The sequence below is a fragment of the Hipposideros armiger genome, unplaced genomic scaffold, assembly GCF_001890085.2.
Source record: "Hipposideros armiger isolate ML-2016 unplaced genomic scaffold, ASM189008v1 scaffold_34, whole genome shotgun sequence".
NCBI classification, from domain to species: Eukaryota; Metazoa; Chordata; class Mammalia; order Chiroptera; family Hipposideridae; genus Hipposideros; species Hipposideros armiger.
In genome coordinates this window covers 3,909,714-3,931,303 of record NW_017731384.1, presented here as the reverse complement: position 1 = coordinate 3,931,303, position 21,590 = coordinate 3,909,714, and the positions used below count along the sequence as shown (strand labels likewise).

The window sequence follows — 21,590 nt, the reverse complement described above, 5'->3', positions numbered from 1 at the left end:
TGTCTGTGACTTCTTTAACAGCAGACTTGAGAATCTGCATGGAGGCTTTGTGGCCTGCAAAACCTGAAGTATTCACAGCCTGGTCCTGTAGAAAGTTTGCTGCCGGTGTTACACGCTGACAGCTCTACCTGGATGCAGAAGCCACCCTGGGAGGATGGAGTGGAAGTGAACACTCAGGCCCCAGAGTCAGGACTCAGTCGCACCCTTGAGCCCATCCCTCACTAAGTGCCTGACCTTGAGCTAGCAACTGCACATCTCTGCGCCTCAGTGCCCTCGTCTGGAAAATGGGGGTCAGAATGAATTTCTCAGGACAAGTTGTGAGGATTCAGTGAGCAGGTGCAGGCAGGCAGGCACAGGGACATCTGTCAATTGATGTACTGGTTCTTTTTATCGAGATACAATTCACATACCCCAGAATTAGCCCTCTTGCAGTGTACAGTCCAGTGGTTTTCAGCCTATTCCCAAGACTGTGCCACCATCACCAGTGTGTAATTCCAGATCATTTTCATTTTGCATCCTTAGTGGTACCTGGGGTAGGCTGACTCATGACCACCCAGGGGTCTGGTCCTGAACCCTGCAGTCTGTAAATGTGATCTTACTGGAAAAGTCGGAGGCATGTCCGAGAATATCAGCGGAGACAGGACGCTCCTCACCACACCCCAGGCGGGGGTGGAGAAACCTGCCTCAGCCAACAGGTGCTAATGAACCTGCCAGGGGCCAAACATTTTGTGAACCCAAACCTTTCCCCCACTCCATTTCTACCCCCACGGAGGGCTAGAGAATTCTTTTGGGACAAAAAAAAAAAACCAAAACAAAACAAAATACAGCCCCATGCAACAGGACTCTCGTGGTATGCACACAATTGATATTTTGAGCATTATTGTGAGGGGCACAAGCATTATTTTGGATCCATTCGTGCTATTTTGTGGAATGTCATTTTCCCTGGTTTCAGTGTTTTCTTTGTGATCTGAAAAATCTGCGTGAGCACAAATTCACCCAGCTCCCTTGGCACCCACCTCATTCTTCTCTCTCTGCTTTCCATGCACCGTTCATCCTCGAATTAGCATCTTCAGCAGAGAGATGAGACAGGGAGAGTGTGCTCAGAGCACCATTCCCGGGTGTGATTGGGCAGAACCCTCCCTGGGGCCTCTTTGGCATTATGGCCACTGGATGTTCTTGGGCTCTGTATCTTGGTGACAGCGTGGTCTTACTTGGTTCAGGGACCAACTCTTTGGTACTTAGGCAGATGTCAGCACGTTCCAGAGGCCCAGCTGCAGAGACCACTGAGTGACCGAAGCACCCCGATGTGCTAAGTGACTTTAGAATTTGTACCCCAAAACCTTCTAACTACACTCACATCTTCAAACCCAGTGCCACAGCCCCCTTTGCTAACTACAGTCAAAGCACCAAAGCAGAAATGTAGTCGTATATATGCTGCACCTTCCTCCCCACCGTCCCCCGAGGCATACCCACAGCTCAGCCCAGGTGTGTGCTCTGCAGGTTCTCATCTTTCCAGGGAAGGGTGTGTGGTCTCCTCCCCACCTCCCCATTCTCCAGTAAGAAGCAAAAGCTGGCTTTTGTATAGTCACACACTAACCCCAGGTTGGCCACGTATTATAATAGCTTTGTGTGGCAAGCAGGTAATAACGCCTCTCTCTGCTTCAAGACCCCCACCTGTAAATGGGCCTGGGAATAGTATTTCCCTCGTTTATTGTAAAGAACTTAAAACAGTGCCTGCCACATAATAATCTCTCCAGGAATGCTGTCCCTCACCATCCCTACCATCACCATTATCACCATCACAACCTGAGTACTGCAGGGTAAGGACCTGGCTACCACCCTGCTGCCACATGGTCCAAATCAGCCATTCTCAATGGAGAACTGAGAGATCACATACACACACCCAGCTCTGCCATCTCTCTAAAGGTAAACCTCTTGGAAATAACCCATCAAAGTTCCTCTGGCATTAAATCTATCCAAATGTGACTGTAGTTTTAAAAGAAATTTTATGGGTCTGAAGTTCTTTGAAAGAAGGTATTATGGCTGTCTGATATTATCAAAAGTAATTCTCTGGGTTTGCCCTAAGCCATGGTGCGTGGATTTGGGAAGCCTCCATCACTCACTCAGTTGTCTGATGTTAAATAACACCAAGTCCCTTTGACCTCAGACACTAAACCCTGGCTCACTGTCTGCACTTGCCTGCCCCACCCCCCAGCATTTTTGCATTCACATTCCTTTTGCTGTTGGTAACTTCAAACAAAGAAGAGTTTGTGTGTGTTTTTCTGTCGTGTCAGAAAACATAAAGCTTGCTTTTGCACGATGTGGGGTAGGATTATAGAGTCTTGTTGACTCTTTTGCTGTGGAGCTAGGATGGAGGTGGGTGAAGGTCACTGGGTCGGCACACTGAGCAACCCTGACTTGCCTTTGTTGGCTTTTAAACAGAAATCATGAACAAAGATACTCAGAAGAGGGGGAAAGGCACTCAAATAGAGAGTTATTTTCTGAAGCAAAACAGATCATTTGCAGGGCCATGCTGTCCTTGAATTTGGAGGCACTTGACATTTGTGCATCACTGATGTCCCCATGCAGATATGAACCCTGCGATGGGCAGGGTTACTATGGGGTCAGTGCAGACATGCCCAGTCTGCAGGCAAAGGGGATTCAGCTGTGTCCTCCACAAAGCTTTTACTCTATGTCATGGATGAATTCTTCAGGCCTCCCAGGCCCGGTGCCCAGCAAGGGTACCCTACAACAGCCTCAGAGTGAGGTTAAAAGTTCACAGGGAGACAGCAAGGTGGGATGGGAGGATGGGGGTTCAGCGGTGTTCAGTCCCAATCTAGTTTTTATGTTAGGTGGTGAGCTCACGGGGTTTATTTTATTATATGTCATAATTTACATTGCATATGTTCTCTGGATTATGAGACCATCTAGACCATTCTCTGAATGGATCAAGGACTGCATTAATTTTTTTTTTTTAATCCCAAGCTATTTTGGAACAACGAGGAGCTGTCTGTTGAACTCCAGCCTAACCCTGAGCTCTGGAAATCCCAGTGCTACATGAACTGTCACTCTAATATACGGGGTTTCTTTACCTGAGGAAGCAACCCTGCCTCCTAGACTGGACAGGGGAACTGGATGAGGGTGGTGATGGTGGTGACAACGATGGTTCATAAAGATAGCAAACCTTATTGGCATGACTGGTAGGAATACCAGCAAATGCTACACAACCCTTTGTTTGCTCCGGGTCCTCTTCTAAATGCTTTACATACGTTAACTCCTTTAGTCTTCACAACAACCCTCAGGCAGGCACAGTTACTGTTCCCATTCCGCAGATGAACCAACCGAGAAGTGGGGTAACTTGTCCTAAGTCAGACAGCGAGTACGCGGCAGACAAGGATCTGAACCCAGCTTCTCGCCACTCCGTTGTGCTGCGCCCTGAGAAGTCAGCCACTATCGGCAGCCTCTCTCCGAGGAGCCAGCCTGTCACCCTGTGTCCTCAGATGCACATGAGACGGTCACTTGACTGCAGTTTTTGTGGATCTGGCTTGCCACTTCCTGAGAAAGCATGGACTCACTGCTTCCTGCCCACCCACCTGCACCCACACCCCTCTTCCCCTGTCAAGCAGGCCCTTGGCAAAACCCCCGGTTTCACTGGTGCCTTTGATGTAGACTCGGGCCTGGCTAAGGCTGCCCAGTGCTCTGAGCTCAGATGAGATGGCCCAGGTGCCTGAATACTCATTCACAGCTCACGTGCTCTGGGCTCGCCTGGCCACCTCTGTCAGGCACCTCGGGCACCAGAGTCACTGCTCAGCCTTTATCATCTCGTTTGAGTGGATTGTGTCCAGATGATATTTTACATTATCAGGAAGCTCTATCACCTTTCACCCGGGCTGGTTTTGCTCAGCGCTGGGCTGGACAGCTGATCTCAAAACAGGTCCCTCATGCCAAAAGATGGTAAGATAATTTGTATTCTATACTTCTATTAAAGTTCCGGAATCGCAGGACAGACTTTCATTCTGAAACGGCGACTTCCGTGGCCCAGACGCATCTGTTCAGCAGATGTGTCCTCCCAGAGGCTGCAGGACTGCTAATGAGATGTGCGGGGAAAGCGTGCCTCCTGCGTGCGTTCCACTGCGGGGCTCTGGGCCCATTTGCTCTGACCCCGGGGAATGTAATTCATGCTGCTGCTGCCCCGTGAGCCCGGGCGACGTGCTGCTCCTGTACCACTGCGTGTGGAGACCATCTACCTCACAGGATTTGCACTGGCATAATAGAGCTTTAGAGAAAATAGGCTTATTCACAATAGTTGATTTATCAAAGTAGTATGTTTTCTTTCTTTTTTTCTGTCTTAATTCTGTGGGTCAAAGCGGTTTGGTTCTTGTAGAAGATGACCATGCTGGGTCTGTTCTTGCACCTACTGGTGCCCGCAGACTGTGAAATACCTCACAGCCTACTGTCTCACACGTGGCATCCCCCGAGTGGGGCGGGGCCGCCCATGGGCTACCTATGACTTTCGGTTGCACTCGAGATGATTTCTGAAGGCACTGAACGGACATTAAAAAGCATTAAATTACATGGTGAGAAAACGATTCCCTTTTCCATTTTCTTTCGATCTCGGTTGTAACCCGGAGAAAGACTCGCTGGGGCTGGAATATCCTTCACATTCGAATGCTTGTTGGTTTCCCCCTTGTGACTAAGAAAGAGCAGTTCTCAGGTAATTATCAGCCGAGACCTGCTGATTTTTATTACCATGAAAGTAATGTATGATGAAAATCACATGCATTTTCATTGTATTTACTTTTATGGTTACGTTCTATTGATGGCAGACAATCTTGGTTTTCCATTTACCATAGTGATCAATTTTGAGTGATACATGTTTAAATGTTGAGTGTTAAAAAGACAGTAGATTTTTTTTTAAACACGAATCATGGTCTGAGTCCTCAAATGATGCCAGTGATACCAGTCCAGGGACCACACTTTGACAACAACTGCCAGGTGCATTGAATGGCATCACATAATGCTCAACTGGGAAGCTTACGAGATGCTAATGCCTGGGCCTCAGTCCAGACCAATTAAATCAGACTCTTGGCCGTGGCGGGGAGGGGGGCGGGCAGGGAAGCACACATCAGCATTTACTGAAACATCCCTGTTTTTTGGTGCACACTGGAGGTGGGACCCACTGCCCAGTGGCTCCTATGCAGGGACAGCGTCCTCACCATCTCTGACCACACTTCTCTGTTGCATTTTCCCCTTCTTTCCCTCTCCTGCCTCTAGCCCTTCTTCTCATCCACTCCCCTACTTGCTTTGCTCTTCTTCCTTTTTCTGAGCTTAGCTTCTTCCAGCTTCCCTACACCTACTCCTGTCAGTGACACCCCACACTGCTTCTTAGCTTAAGACACAGCTGGCACCATGCAGTTGCAACCACATTAGAAAATGTCCACATCGTACTGTTATTCGCGGCATTTGCTTGGCAATTCGTAAGCTGTTGGTCCAGTTTCGGAACATCTAAGCCTTCAGGGTGTGTTCTCTGCCAGGCACTTGTATTAACCGCAGTGATCGTAATCATTGCTGGCTCTGTGTGCCTCTCACTGCTCTAAGCACTTTGCATATGTGAACCTACGAGGTGTGATCAACAAATACGGTGAATGTTTATAAATTTTAAAAATTTATTACATTGAAAGACACGTTGCCATTAATCCCCCTTCCTTTGAACACACTTATTCCATCGTTCTTGCCACTTTCTGAAGCAGTTCTGGAAGTCCTCTTTCGTGAGTGTCTTTACTTCATTCTCTGTCGTGACAATGCTCTTTGTCCACACATCGCTTCTTGTATGGTAATTTCTGTCAAAAACATTACGTTATGTCCTCATCCACCTTATTCACTGGATCTGGCACCGTGCAACTTCTGGCTCTTTCCCAAAGTCAAAATAACCATGAAAGGAAAACATTTTGAAAATTATTCAGGACATGGAGGCAGCCACAACAGCACAACTAAAGATACTCACGAAAGAGGACTTCCAGAACTGCTTCAGAAAGTGGCAAGAACTATGGGATAAATGTGTTCGAAGCGAGGGATAGTATTTTGAGGATAATTAATGGCAATGTGTCTTTTACTGTAATAAACTTTTTTATTTAAACATTCACCATATTTTTTATCATACCTTGTGTATAGATAGTGCCAAAAAATGAATACACATTTTAAGAAAGGAAAACTATATTAAAATTGTAATAATGTATACCGATAACAAAAGATGACTACAAGTCACGTTTGACTTCTGTAATTACAAGAGGTGCTTAAAGTGGTTACCGTCAGCATCCAGACACTTCTAATGATGGTGAACTGCTTGAGCAACGTTGATCAAAGTGTCCTCTTGTATCCATTTTTTTGGCACCTCCAGTATAATCCTCACAGCGAGATACAATTTCCTAGATGAGGAAACTGAGGCACAGAGAGGTTAAATACCTTGCCCAGAGTTATACAACCACGAAGCGGCAGAGCCAGAATTCAAAGCAGGCAGCCTGGCCCCAGAGCCCATATTCCGAGCAGATGGGACCTGATGTTCGTCACACCCGATCCTGATTCAGGTGTCCCAGCATGCAGTGAGCCACACATCAGGTGCACTGCTCTCCGTGCAATAAGAAATTGACATTTGGACCCACTGTCTACTTCAGTGACATTTGGAGTTGATAGCTTCTTTAAATTTCCAACTTAAATGATAGTATCTCCGTAGGATGCCCACAGCTTTAAATCCCATGGAAATTTTAACTCATCACCATTCAGAAGAGATCTGCCTTAAATGATTTTGTGTGTGCTGGCTGTCAGGACTATAAATTGGGGATGATAAAGCCCGCACCCACAATTATTCTGCAACGGGCAGAACTCTTGGCAGCCTTTATGGTTCCTCATTAGCTTATCTGGGATGGAGCCTCTGTGTGAGACATTCCGGGGCTTTTTCTGCCTTTTAAAAAGTATCTAATTCTCATTCCAGTGCTCAACTGGAGAGAGACCTTGGGCTCCTTTCCATTCCTTGTGGGAGAGCTTTATTTTTATGCTCAAATTTTTCATCTTTTGTGATCCTTGCTGTTGTAGGAGACTAGATCTTCTGCATTACATTAGAAACCTTCTGCCTGAGCTTGGGGGAATTCTCAGGCAGCCGGGTCCCCTAGAGACCCCCTACCTCACTGAAGATTTTGAAATGGTGGGTGGTGGGGATGAGCCCAACACACTGTGCCTGGGGCAAGGTAGGCACTAACCTCCTGGAATCCTTTTTTTCCTCCTCCATTTTCTAAGCCACCAGCGGTACAAAGCACATACATGCATAGTACATAATTTCATGTAGTTCTCCCAACAGTCCTGTACCACTGGAACGGTGCCCCTGTCCCTTTTTTCTGGGTAAAGAAACAGAGGCTCAGGAACTGAAGGTTCCTGGTACTTGGGGTGAAGGAGGCAGGATTTGAAAGCAGGTCTGCTGAGCTGCAAAGCCCATCATGCTTGCTTGTTTGTGTTCTATCCACTCCTCGCTGGATGAGGGTAGATATTGTCTTATGGGAAAAATTTTGTGGAAGGCATGCATAGACTGTGAGAAACATATGCTCAGCTTCTCTGTGGCTGGTACACCTGAGCCAGCCCCCTCCCCACTCAGGCTATTTGAATATGGTCCCCTCTGTCACCTTCCAGGGCTGAGGCTTCCATCTTCCAGGCATGGAGGATATAAGACTATGGGCTAGCAGGCGCCACACTCAGTGTGTCCCCAGACAAGTATGGACAATGCTCATTTGTGACTTCTGCTCTTAGGGCTACACCCCGCCCCTCCTTTGTGCCCAGAGACCCAACATCTTTAGCATCCTTCCCTCCCTTCCTCTATTCCTGTCCATTGCCAACTCCAGCATCTTCTAAAATTCCCCTGAAAGTCTTAATGTCAGCAATCAAATCAACTGTGTTGATGATCTATACCAGGGGTCGGCAAACTGCGGCTCGCGAGCCACATGCGGCTCTTTGGGTATGTACATGTGGCTCTGAAGTAAAATTGAAAATGAAAATCAAACTATCGTAGTTTCATTTATAAAATTTTTAAAGGATATTATTCACATAATGATGATTTCATTTGTTTTATGGCTTTCGCATCATTTTTAAATTGTTGCGAGGGACAGGATTGCCGACCCCTGATCTATACTAATAGGCTAGAGCAGTGGTGCTCCAACTTCCCTGTGCATCAGAATCCCCTGGGCGCCTGGTGAACACAGATGGCCGGACCCATCCCCAGAGCCCTGACTCAGCTGGTGATGCCCATGCTGCTGGCCCAGGGGCCACACTGTGGGAGACGCTGGGCTAGAGAGCCGGGTCCCAGTGGGGTGAAGACTGGGGTGTCTGGCTGGTGAGGGGCCCTGATGGGGGGCAACTGCAGCTGTGTTGGGGAAGGTGCCATTAGAAGATGTGAGGAAGGCATTTGGGGTACGCAGGCTCAGGCCCTTGCCCTTCTCATCGTGGTGATAGAGAAGGACCTGTTTCATTGGCGGCCGTGTCTTTAGCCACGCCCACTGTAACAAGACTGAGCACGCCTCCCTCTGTGAGTGAGATGGCCTCTCCTCCTCACTATTTTGGATTCCTGTACAGGTACTTCTTAGTCTAGACTGTGCATTGGAGTCACCTGGGTCTTCTTAAAGTGAGGATTCTGAGTTTGTAATTTTGGGGTGGGACCTGTCTCCATGTCTGATGAGCACCTAGGTGATGTCCCAGGTGCGACTGGTTTGTGGCCCTGCACCTTGCATAGCAAGGCCGTTGCACACCGGTCCAGCGTGTTCTGCATACATCTCTATACACCAATGGCTCTTGCCCCTGCCACACAATCGAGCCACCCGGGGAGCTTTTAAAAACCAGTGCTTGGGCCACACCTCTCAGAGAGTCTAGTTCTCAGCGTTAGACCTTTTAACCCCTGTCCCAAGTGATTCCAGTGTATAGCCAGGTTGGAAAATCACGGGCCTTCGCAAAGAAAAGAGGTGACTCCTTCTATGAGCTTAAGTACATGTGCAACGCCGGCCGTGGTCTAGGTCAGCTGGTTGCTGCGGGGGAGGGGCAAGGGTGCCCCAGTTCTCCTGGAGAAGGGCTGCAAATGGCACCTGGGGATCTTAAAATGCAGATTCTGCTTTAGCAACTTTGGGGTGGGACTCAGGTTTCTGCATTTCTAACAGGTGCCCAAGTGTCACAGATGCTTCTGGTCTAGGTCAGTGCTGAGTCTCTGGGCTTGACCACATGGGCCCACACGATGCCCACTATCTTTGGCTGGGGTGGCAGCAGGTGGCTTTTCTCATGTTGAGGGTCAGAGACTTCTGGCCCTCACCTCCTCTCTCCTTAAACCCCATCTTGACGTCCTTTCATTCTCCTCCGTACTGACACCGCGCAGTATGGGTCAGTTCTATTTTTGTAACATGTGATTTTTGTAACATCTTTTTTCCTTCTCTCTTCACAGTACGAGATGCAAAAAATCTAATCCCTATGGATCCCAATGGACTCTCAGATCCTTACGTGAAGCTGAAACTCATTCCTGATCCCAAGAATGAAAGCAAACAAAAAACCAAAACCATCCGCTCCACACTAAATCCCCAGTGGAACGAGTCCTTTACATTGTAAGTTTGGCCTTCTCTTCCTGACTGAATTCCCTCTCTACACACCCCAAAACTGCCCACCTTATTGTTAGAGGTAATAAGATGGGTTTGTTTTAAATATCTTTCAACATCGCTTCATTCCTAAGAGCTTCTCAGACTGCTGCTTGGGAGGTAGCTGTTGTCACCCCTGTTTGGTGGACAATAACTTGGTTTACCAAGAGTTTATATATTCGGTTGTCGGAAAAGTTGTGACATATTTTTTCTATGTTTTTCATTGCAAAAATGCATCGTGACTTTTCCGACAACCTAATATATAATGCCTGCCCCAAATTATGATCAATGCCTACCTACTCTGTACAAAAATCCTCTTACATTACAGGTGATATAAAAACATGTAAGGTGTGTCCCACCTCTTGCTGAACTTAGGATCTTTTGAGGGTTAGGGGATGATGTCATTTTTAAAACATGGAATAAATGAGTAACATAGAAGCTGCCTTTGCCACTGAAATGGGAAGATCGTCCTTACCTTTAAGCAGAGAAGGCTTCTTGGAGGAGGTGGCATATAAAGTGGGCCTTGAAGGAGTGCCAGGATTTCAGAGGTAGAGAAAGTGGAAGGGAAAGAAGGAAGCGGGGAGTAGGAGGAATGAATGGCATAATTAAATCAGGGGTGAGGAAGCCCTGACTGCAGCTGAGTACAAGCAGGTGGTACTCTTTGGAGACTAGAACACAGGAAGCAGTTTATCTGTGGACAACCAAAAAAGTAGGTCTCTGCTGTATAGACCAGCCTGGTAAGCTTTGCTCTGTAAAGGGCCAGATAGTAAATATCTTAGACTCGACGGGTCCTACAGTCTCGGTTGCAGGTATACAACTCTGCTGTTCTAGAGTCAAAACTGCCATAGACAATATGTAAACAAATGATTGTGGCTGTGTTCCAATAAAGCTTTATTTACAGAAACAAGCGGTGGGCCAGATTTGGCCCGTGGGTCAGAGTTTGCTAACCCCTAGTCTAGAGCTTTGGTTGCCAGGGGGCTGCTCCTTTGTTGGCAATGGGGCGTCACAGGCAGAGAATTGCATATACTTTTTTCTTTTTAATCTCAGGATCAGATCATGAGCATGGGGTACCTCCTAAGAAACCATGACCAAGGTCTTGTATGTGTGTGTGTGTTTTTTCGTAGCAAATTAAAACCTTCCGATAAAGACCGACGACTGTCTGTAGAAATCTGGGACTGGGATCGAACAACAAGGAACGACTTCATGGGATCCCTGTCCTTTGGCGTTTCAGAGCTGATGAAGATGCCAGCCAGTGGCTGGTAAGGAAGCCCAAGGCCATCACGTCTGTGTCGGCCAAGGGTCAGCAGTCTCAAAGTGTTAGAGCATTTAGAGATTCGGGAAACAAGCCGGATTAAGTCTAAAATGACCATTGAGTGGGAAGTTACCTGGCCGTAGTCTCCCCATGGGATGCATTTCAGGAGGTACAGGAGCTGCTGGGCTTGGGGTGATGCCAATGCCGTCTCCTGACTCTCGTCCTCTCCCGTGTCCCCAAAAGGTACAAGCTGCTTAACCAAGAAGAAGGTGAGTACTACAACGTACCCATTCCAGAAGGGGATGAAGAAGGAAACATGGAACTCAGGCAGAAATTCGAGGTAAGGATCCCAACAAAATGACCAAAACTGCCTTTCCTTTAGAAGAGCTTAACTTCAGGCGAGGGCCAGATTTTTGTGGTCACACTGCTGAAAGGCAGAAATGTAATTTAAATGTTAATCTTTTTATTTTAAAACATAAATAGTATGTAATCACCTTCCTTTGCAAGCTGTTGACATTCTACGTCTGTTACCACTTAGAGAATGGAAACTGGAAATATCCCACAAGAGGACACGGTTGATTTCTGCTTGAGAAATTGGTTTGCAAGGCAGACAAGGCTCTGAGTGTGTAGTCTTGTTAAAAAGGTGGGCTGTGCTCCTCCAGTGGCAGAGGGCATTTTCGCCTTAACTTAGGAGCTCGTTTTGGTGTAATTAAGCTACGATGCCAGCACCTGAGTTTTTGCTCTGGATCTTTACAAAAGGCCAGCTCTTTCTTTCCTTCCCGTTGGGCATCTGCGTTTGCCTTCCGTCCGGGGTTCATTTGCCTCCCTCCTCCTCTTATTTTCCCTCTCTCCTCCTCACTTCCCTCTTTCTTCTCCCCTCCATCCCTTCGAATCTTTCCTTACCAGCCTTCTCAGCTTCGAATGAACATTCTTTTCTCTAAGCACCTGCCTTATGTTCCAAGCCACATCTTTTCATTTGTTTCTGTTTCTCTAATCACCTGCATTGGGGCTTTTCGAGGGATGCATGTAACAGCCGATTCGGTCTACGTACCAGCTGTTTCCTTTTTGAATTTTTCTCTTCCTTCGGCTTGTTAGGGCCTCCTGGAGGTCCCCTCCTCAAACGTGATACACACGCACACCCACATACGTGACCCTAGTACTGCACAGCGGCCACAGTTCACAACGGGTGACACAAGTGGGACGCTGGTCCTGTTTTCCTCCCTCGGCTGTTTCCTTCTCCCACATAAAATTTCGTCCCAAAGAAACCTATAGGTCATATCCAGACAGAACAAATTCCAAAGGCTGTAAAACATAAAAAGTGTCAAAGCGTTTTCTTACCTTGACATTTGGTTAAAGTGGATATTGATGGAGAATATTTAAAGGCAGGGGCTGAGCGCCTAGGTGCCCACAGGAGCATACGTGAGTGAAATGAGTCACAGGGCACGCACATAAAGGACCGCTGATAGGTCTCAGGGTGGCGACACTGGGACCCACAAGGACGGGGGGAGCTGGTGACTGCAGGCCCTGGCTGAGGGGGCAGCTGCTGCTTCTCAGTACCAGTGGGTTATCACCGAGCACGAGTGAGGGTCCTGTGCTGCCAGGTCTGCTGCTCTTCAAGAGAAGCCCCACATCCATATTTGTATATGACCTGTTCTGAGTCCTTTTAATATTAGCAGCTAATTAAAACGTGAACTCTGGGTGGCTCAGACACCCATCTACTGTTTTAGGCACTGGTAGGATTCAGCCAGTGGGAACAAGTTTGCAGTCTCTGCTCTTAAAACTATAGATAGATAGACATTCTATGACAGCTGTCATGCTGCATTTTAAATGGAATATTCAGATTGCGTTTTAGGCAGGGGTTCCATCATACAACAGTGTCTTGTTGAGGTGTATAGATGTGACAGTTGCAATATGGCCCCAGTGCCAAACTGTTGGGAAGCAGTGTGCCAGGGCAGAGGGTTGCGTCGACATTGGAGTAGTCCTGGGTGGCAGCCAGCCTTTCCAAATGGGGTGCCATTTGACATACATATGTATAAAATGAAGTTCATTCCAAAGACACCTTCCGAGTGGTTCAGTTGGTTAAGTGCTCGCTCAAGAGTGCAAGCTCTGAGCAACAGGGTCACCGGTTCCATTCCCGGCCCGAGCTGAGCAGCCGCTGAGCTGCCAACAGGTGGCAGGATGGCTCAGCTAAAAAAAAAAAAGAAAAGAAAAAAAAAAAGATGTCAAAGACACCTTGTGGCATTCAAGGATGAAAGTTAGTTTGGGGCAGCTTCAAGTACCCAGGCCAGACATAGCCCTTTTTCTATTTGATTTTGCCTTTGCTTGCTTCATCATCTGCTTGCACCTCCACCCCACAGCTGAGGCCAGCAGCCTGGGATACTGGACAGGAGCCCCATCCCCAGTGTCACACCACCCCGATGAGGGGTGAGTCCTTCTAGAGAGAGTATGGGGACACCGAATGCCAGCATCACTCAGATACCCCAAGCCGGGGAGAAACCAGGAGCTAAAGAGAACCTTCCTGAACCTCACGCCACAGTGTACTCGTAGGTCATTAGCAATCACTGGGTCTGGGACTCCTGATGGAGAGCGCATTTGAGAGAGAAGCGGGGCATCATGATGGCGTCACTCTTGGTAATGTCCCAGACTTAGCTTTGCTGATGGAGAAATATTAACCCACTTTTCACGTTTCATTTCCATGGCTTCCTAGTGCGTAACCTTCCTGTTTTTCTGGGCAGAGAGTCCAGCTTCTTGTAAAGGTCAGAGTTTCAAACTCAAAAAAAAAAAAAAAACAACCCAGAGGGCTTTAGGCCAGAAGCACAGCACTTCTCCCTAGAGGCTGGTTAGAGGCCGTGTGTGTCTTGCTGGTTCCTGCTCCCTCTTGGGAGAGCTGTGCACTTTGCAGTGGGCACCAGCCCAAGGGCGGCCAGCGCCAGAGAGGAGAGGCTATGTCAGCCGAGTTCCGTGCTCAGAGCACCTGCATGAACTACACTGCAGCTTTTTCCTTCAACACCATTCGGCTTGTATTTCCTAGATTCTTCTGGAATTATATTAGCTCATTTACTGAGAAATGAGCTTGTAAAACACACTGCAGGAGACAGAGCAGAAAGCCGCTAGGTGATGGTGTCAAAACGGCGCTGAGAATTTTATGACAGCTGTCGTGCTGCATTTTACATGGAACATTTGGATCACATTTTAGGCAGGGGTTTCATCATATAACAGTGTCTTGTTGAGGTGTATAGATGTGATAGTTGCAAAATGGCCCCAGTGCCAAACTGTTGGGAAGCAGTGTGCCAGGGCAGAGGGCTGCGTCAACATTGGAGCAGTCCTGGGTGACAGCCAGCCTTCCCAAACAGGGTGCCATTTGGCATCAGGGTACAATTTGAGGGACTCTCTTTAACCCACACCCCCGTTTCCTCGCTGTCAGTCCCCAGCCGCAGTATGGGTGCTTCTCACTGTCTACAGATGCCCCTCTTTGTATTTTTCTCTATATATATATTTGCCCTCCTGACTTGTCTCGATCATACTGTCCTTTTCCCCCTACCCACACTTTTATAGATACTTTCCCACCCTCTTTGATTCAGCCGAGTGCAAATTTTTTTTTAATTGAAAGGTCAGTGTTGAATCATGATTCGAGGAAACAACATGACAGCCAGTCCTTTTAGGAACAGGCCTCACTCCATGGGATTGTTCAACATCTAGTCTCTAGGGTTATTCTTTCCGTGTCCAGCTCTGTTTTCTAGGAGGAGTTATCTAAATGTGGTTTTCAAATCCCCAGAAATCAAAAGTCATTCCATCTGATGAAAGAAAAATTCCAAACACATGAGCATTTATAACTCTGCCACTGTGTTAGTATTCATCTGATAATAACGTGGAAAAAATTTCAAATTTATTGTCAATTTGAAAAATCTTGGCCAACAGAATGATCAGTGAGTGAAGCGCTTAGGAGCCAAGGAAATTCCCGGGATGCTTGGGAGTGACCCTACTCTGTAATGCATCGTCCCACTGGAGTAGTCCATCTGCCTAAAAGACAAAACAAACCAGCACCTTGACCGTGATCTTCATGGACAGCGCGTCTGTGGGCCTTTAACCTTGTCTGTGTTTGTCTTCATTTTTTTTGTTTGTTTGTTTGTTTTTTAGCTGAGCCATCCTGCCACCTGTTGGAAGCTCAGCGGCTGCTCAGCTCGGGCTGACTCGAACCGCTGTTGCTCAGAGCTCAAACTCTTGAGCAAGCTCTTAACCAACTGAGCCACTCAGCCGGCCCTGTGTTTGTCTTCAGATAAAGTACACGTGGTCCCTGATTCACAAACATAAGTTACATATTTGTTCATTTGTTCCATAATGTTCCAGAAATGAAGCCAGCAGACCCCCCTGTCTGTGGGATACCTGTGGGCCCTGCTCCAAATCTTTTTAGGAATGAAGCAAAAAGCTTGAGAAATGAACGTATTATAACCCCTGTGCTAGTCAGCGATTCCCCTGGAACTCGCATTGCTGTTGAGAACACAGGATTTATTTTCCCTCCTCTTCTGGGCCCTCGCTGCCCATGATGAGGCTAATGGCCAGAGTCAGAGAAGAGGGTCTGCCTTTACTTAGACGTGGTCCAGGAGATGGTTTAGCTCTTGCTCAGAGAACTTTCTGTGAAGAGTCATCTAATAAATATTTTAGGCCTTGTAGGCCATAGGTTTAAGTAAGTATGAATTAGGGGTCTCTGTTGCAGCTGCTCAACTCTGCCTGTGTAGCATGAATGCAACCACAGACAACATGTAAACAAATGGATGAGGCTGTGTTCCAATAAAACTTTATTTACAAAAACAGGAGGCGACCAGACAGTTTACCAGCCCCTGGCTTAGCCCATGGACTCCAGAACCGAATCCTGGTTTCTGCTACTTATTAACCATATGATCTCTCTGTGCAGGTCCTTCACCGTAAATGGGAATAGCAGTATTTATTTAATAATAGTGTTTTTAAAGACTAAAGTCAATAGAAGCCTAAAAGCAAACTTATAGTGGGCATGTTCTTTGTCCTCTAATCCAGCCATATTATGAAACAGAGGTATGTTAGTGCAGGCATTATCACCATTTGTAACATTGTTTTTATGGGAACTGTATCCTCACATACATTTAGATGGATTTCTGGAACATACTGTGTGTGTAGATTGGGAACTTTGTGTAACTGGCAATGGATCAGGTAATGTCTGGACAAAACAGGGTCCCAGTAGTTGTCAGGGGAGAAATAGAGCTGCCTATTGTAGAGCCATCTGGCCTTCTCAATGCAGTGGTTTGGCTTAGGGTCCTCATTACAGACTCAAAAATGAGCCCATGTGAAAGCTGTTTAATATGAACCATACCAGGAATGAGCACAGTACAATCATGAGGAGCGTAGCACCTGTCCAGTTAACAGAAGTGGCACAGTTGATTTATGACGGATTCCATGGAAGTCCAGCATTTCTGTTGCTGTTTGGATCCAGAAAATCTGGGATCTGGATCATTGGCTTCCTGAGCTATGCCTAGGGAGCCATGCGTGACATTGAACTTTCCAATTGGAAGCACAGCTATCTGCTGACCACATCTTTTCCTTGTTTAAAACATTTCCAGAGGCTCTCACTGTCATTTGTCCATTTCCATGGTTATTAGTGAGCTTGAGTGTTTTCCTGTTGTGTTTATCTGTCAGTTGATTCTTCTCTTGAGCCATCTGGCCCACATCTACCCCCAGAGACAGGGTTTCCCTAGAGACAAAAAGATGGGAGGAGGCTTGGTGGGGAGAAAAGGTGAAGCAAGTTACAGGACTGCATTTTGGCCCTTCCTTGGGAACCCAGCCACGTCCTTCTCAGGTCATTTCCCCTCTGCCGCCACCTGCTTCTCCTCCAATACAGAGCCTTTCCCCTAAGGCTTGGCCCCTCGTCCCAGGACAATTTATTCTAACCAAAACCTTCCCCAATCCTGCTTCCCATAGAGAAATGTTAATATTGAATATTAACAAATATTATAAATTTTAAGTAAATATAATGTTAAATATATTAAATTAGTATATAATGAGTACTAAATAAAGTAGTCAATATATTATTAAACATTATATTATTAAACAATATTATTTAAATTAATTTCAACTGAAATTTTTACTGAGGTTACTAGAAAATTTTAATATACGTATGTAGCTCACATTGTATTTCTATTGGACAGTCTAGTCTAGAACATTGTTTCCAATGGAGAAAAATAGTTTGCTGTGGGGTAGGAACGGAAATGTAAAACTCATGACTTTCTAATATATTTTTCCTGGGCTTATAAATCATTTGTTTCCAAGAGACCTGGATTTCAAAAAGTAAATTCCCTCAAGATTCTCAGCCTGTTACTGGGCCCAGATAAGCATGGTTTTTTGCATGGCCAGCTAACTATATTAGAGACAAAGATATAACAAAGCTGGGATAATATTTGAGTTACCTACTAATTTAATGATACACATTTCTGCAATAGTCCCAGAAGTCACAATGAAATCTACTGAGATTTTCTACTGAGTTGGAAAGCTGTGAGCCGAGGGTCAGAGGTCTGTAGGAATGGCAGCTCAGAGCGCTTATCTGGCCCTCCAGCATTACCCTGGAGACTCTGTCAACTGCCTTAAGGTCACATATGTATCTGCTTTTATTTATTCCACAAAAATATTTTGAGATTACCCCTATTACTGATTAACAACCTAATATGACCCAATTACTAGTATAGTTAAGGTATTTAAATCAACACAGACAAGGCCCTGTTGCTAGTTTACAGGTAGAAAGAGCAAGCAAGCATTTTTCTGATGACTGTTGTTGAAATTGGATTTTCTAAGAGCCTCCATTGTCTTTAAAGACTTTGTCTAATTCAGAATGTTCTTCTCCGGGTAGGGGAAAAAGAAAAATAGTTCATTGGAGACCCTTAGATAAATTGCAGCTATTTGTTGATTTGATCAGGCCTTCTACTGTTACCATGGAAACCTGAGTACTTTCCAATGACCTCTGGACACTAAACAGAAAATCTATGTGCCCCCCCTAATATGGATTCTGCCTCTTTTTTTATCATTTTTTGATCCCTAAATAGCTTAATTACTTACTTTCTGAACTGTGAGATGTTACGAGGTGGGGGAGGAAATCTATAAGATGCTCATCAATTGAAAGAGATTATTTTAATCTTTGTACTTCAGCTCTGTCTTGGAAGTAAAATCTTAAACTGAAATAGGACAAGGTTTATTGTTGGAAACGATTTTCACACATTCCTTAGATCCTTGTCAACAGAGGTTAACACTGCCACTCAACTGAGCAAACTCAAAAGAAGCCTCTGAAAGCAACTGCACAGTATTTTTTATTAGTCTGTAAGGGAGGGTGAATGTATTCATATTATAGCATTAACAATATGTTTTCCATTTAATTTATCTTATGGAAATGACTTTGTTGAGAAACCAAAAAAAGAAAAAAAAGATTGTACATTTTAGTCGTCTGTTCCAGCCTAATGAATTCCTGTAATGTCAGAAAAAGCCGTGTGTTTATAGCTGCAGGGCTGGCCTTGTGGGTGGATGCTGCTGGTTGAAGTAACAGGGTGAGCCTATTATTATGTTAGAAGCAGCTATCCATGCGTACCCAGGCCCTGGTATCCACAGGGGATTAGCAGGTACCAAGGGTGCTTCCCACTGTTGACAGGGATTAGAAGGAGAGAAGATAGAGCCAGTGTCCACTGACACTAATGCGGCCATGGCAACTACACATGGACACAGGTCTTGATGGCTGTGTCTTAGGCACCTAAAAAGTCAAAGCATCCTAAAAGAGGGAAGACTCATCACATAAGGGTGACTCATCACATAACGCTGTTTGCTATTTCTTCCAGGAACATGTCCTACAAAGAATTAGGACTGGGAGTCCCTAGAGAGGCCAGTCCCAAGGAACCTGAGAAAGGAAATGGTGACCATGCTGGCACTCCAGATCCTTGCAGCTCCGAGCATGGTGCATGGGACAGCAGCACCAGCAGCATCTGGGAGCTTGTTAAAAGTGCAGAATCTCAGACCCCCTCCTAGACCTTTACTGAGTCAGTGTCTGCATTTTAACCGATCGCCAGGTGGTTCCTCTGCCCGTTAGAGTTTGAGAAATGCTGGTCAAGAGGATGTGACCTGTTGAGTAATGAGAAGATGGATTCAGATGCTCCAGGGGTTGTGGAGGTAGTGAGGACAGACCCAGCACCCCCAGTGTTCCCGTCTAACAGGGGATCACACCCAACCGCCTGCTTTTGGATGGCCCGTGAGCTAAGAATGGTTTTAATATTTTTAAAGGCTTGGAAAAAGTCAAGGGTATTATTTGTGACACTTGAAAATTAGATGAAATTTAAATTTTAGTATCCATAGAGTTTTATTAACACAACCACATTCATTCATTCACTGACCTATCTATGGCTGCTTTCATGCTACAACAGCAGGGTTGTCATTGCAATAGAGATGGTATGGCCCATGAAACCTAAAATATGTGCCATCTGGTCCTTTATGGAAAAAGTTTCTGATCCCTGGAGCATTGGAATAATAGAATATGAGGACTGGAAGGTATGTTTAAAATCATATTTGTTGATGGGAAAACAAAAGCACAGCAGGGACTTAGTCGAGCTAGTTAGCAGCAGGACCCAGATCACCTGTGGAGGATGACAGCATCTCTCTCACTTCCTGTCTCTAGCCCCCTCTGTGGGAAACCCACTCCCCTCCATGCATGCACCATGCTCTTTCATGCATCTTAGTACCTGCTTGTGTTCCCTTGGAAGGACCCTCCGTCCTCCTCAACTTCCCTCTGTCTGAAGCTCTTCAAATCCTACCTATACCTTTACACAACTCTCAACTCTTTTAAACTGGTCTGAAACATTCCTGTGCAAACTAAAAGACCGCTCACTCGCTGAACACACCTGTAAGATTTGTCACCTTCATGTTTCCAGAGTAAGAACCCTGGGTCCTGCTCTGAATGCTTCAACATCTAAACACCAGACCCCATGAGGAATCTACCTTTCACCCAGCTTTCTTTGACATCCCAGGGAAGGATGTCTCAGCCCACACATGTAGACCGGTGATGGAAGCCATCTGTGTAAGAAGCCATTCTGCAGCCCAGAGCATCTCCCTCCCCTTATGTACCCAAGTCCCTCTAGCAGTTGGGTAAAACCCTGTGTGTGATGAATATGGTCACTCTTGGACACAGACCAGCTCCTTTCCCACACTTTTTGTGGTTACAGAAATGGTAGTTCTGGAAATTTCCAACTGGTGAATGTTGCATCTACTCTGTGTCAAGCACAAGTCCTGGGGATAGAGAGTTAAGACATGAACCTTGATCTTAAGAATGTTGCTGAGTAGTGTAGGGGATATGAGGCCCTTTGCTTTTTCTCCACTCTGGGAGCAGTACTCCTGACCCTTACAGTGGAGGGAAAACAGAACTTCCCACCATACCTGGTAGCTAACTGTAGATGACTCAGGCCACACGTCAGCTCTTTGTCCAGGTACCAGTATCCTCAGCTCTTGAGACACTGATCCAGCCTCATGCTGAAAAGATTATGGCTGGCCTGGTGTCACATGGCATTAGCAAGAATTTGGGATCACAGAGGACTCAGAGAACACAAAATGGCAGCACCCAAAGGGAGGCCTGGGAACCTGTGGCTGGGGTGCTCGTGGGTGTTTCATTTTGGCTTGGTTGAAGGTTTTTGGCTTTGTTTGTTTTCCTGGATGAGGTCTCTTTGCCTTTTAAGACTATTGCCTTGATGGGCTCATAACTGTGGCTCTTTCACGCTCAGGAACTCAATTTCAAGCTCAGGAATTCAGTGGCTGTTGTGCCTCGGCGCTTAACGAAAAGCCAGGAGGGCAACATTTAGGCAGCATTTGCAGCTGACATTTAGCAAGTGTTTGTTGATTTGAGCACAGGTGTTTGCCTCCTCATCTCCCACCCTGACATCCAGGTGTGCAGTCCAGGATGTGTCCCCTCAGAGCTCTTGCTGATGTGTGGAGGGCTGCTGTGGGAGGATGGCTGATTCACTTCCGAAGCCTTTCCCATGAATTTAAAAGGAAATGTGGGTTGGTGTGTCATGCCCGAGCATGAAACAGCTTACAGTTCTAAGTGGCTGCTGGAAGGCTGTGGAACTTCGTAGCAATTGTATCAAAGTATCTCTGCTAGAGGAGTTTTCTCCCCCTGGAGAAGCAGGCGACCTACAACAGATGGAAGGACCCTGCAGATGGGAGGTTGAACCCTTCTAAAGCCACGCCATGTACTTCTCAGGGCATCTCAGCCAATCCACAGTCCTCTGTACCCAGAGATATTCAAGCAAAGTTTGGGCAACTCAACCAGAAAGGTGCCAGAGAAATGCCAGACTAAATTTCCTATAAGGTTCTTTCCAACACCAAGATTCCAGTAAGGATATTTTCATTGCTATTGTTAGTTCCCTTTAATCTCGATGTGGATTGGATTAAGATCTCTAGCCTAAAATAGAGCTTTTGGGATTGGAATAAAATGGCCTATTTTGAGAACAATTATAAATAGATTTGTGATTGCAGGTTTGAAGGACCATAATTATAAGATGTAATAGAAGATAACCTATCCGTACCTGTTTGAAGAGATGTAAAATTCATGACTTGACCAGCGTCCTATCCGAGTAGACAAAGCCTTCCGAGTACCAAGCATAATCTTTTTGTCTCTGACCTCTTGGTTCAAGCTC

At 46.1% G+C, this 21,590-nt stretch overlaps 1 protein-coding gene across 2 annotated transcripts in view; it reads left to right on the top strand.

The window, feature by feature from the left end:
- Positions 1-21,590, top strand: part of PRKCA (protein kinase C alpha) — a 375,771-nt gene that overhangs the window by 292,173 nt on the left and 62,008 nt on the right. For both annotated transcript variants that reach the window (XM_019637708.1, XM_019637709.1), the window contains 3 exons: positions 9,467-9,623; positions 10,778-10,912; positions 11,149-11,245. In XM_019637708.1, the coding sequence (XP_019493253.1) occupies positions 9,467-9,623; positions 10,778-10,912; positions 11,149-11,245 (389 nt within the window). The remainder of the gene's footprint in view (positions 1-9,466; positions 9,624-10,777; positions 10,913-11,148; positions 11,246-21,590) is intronic.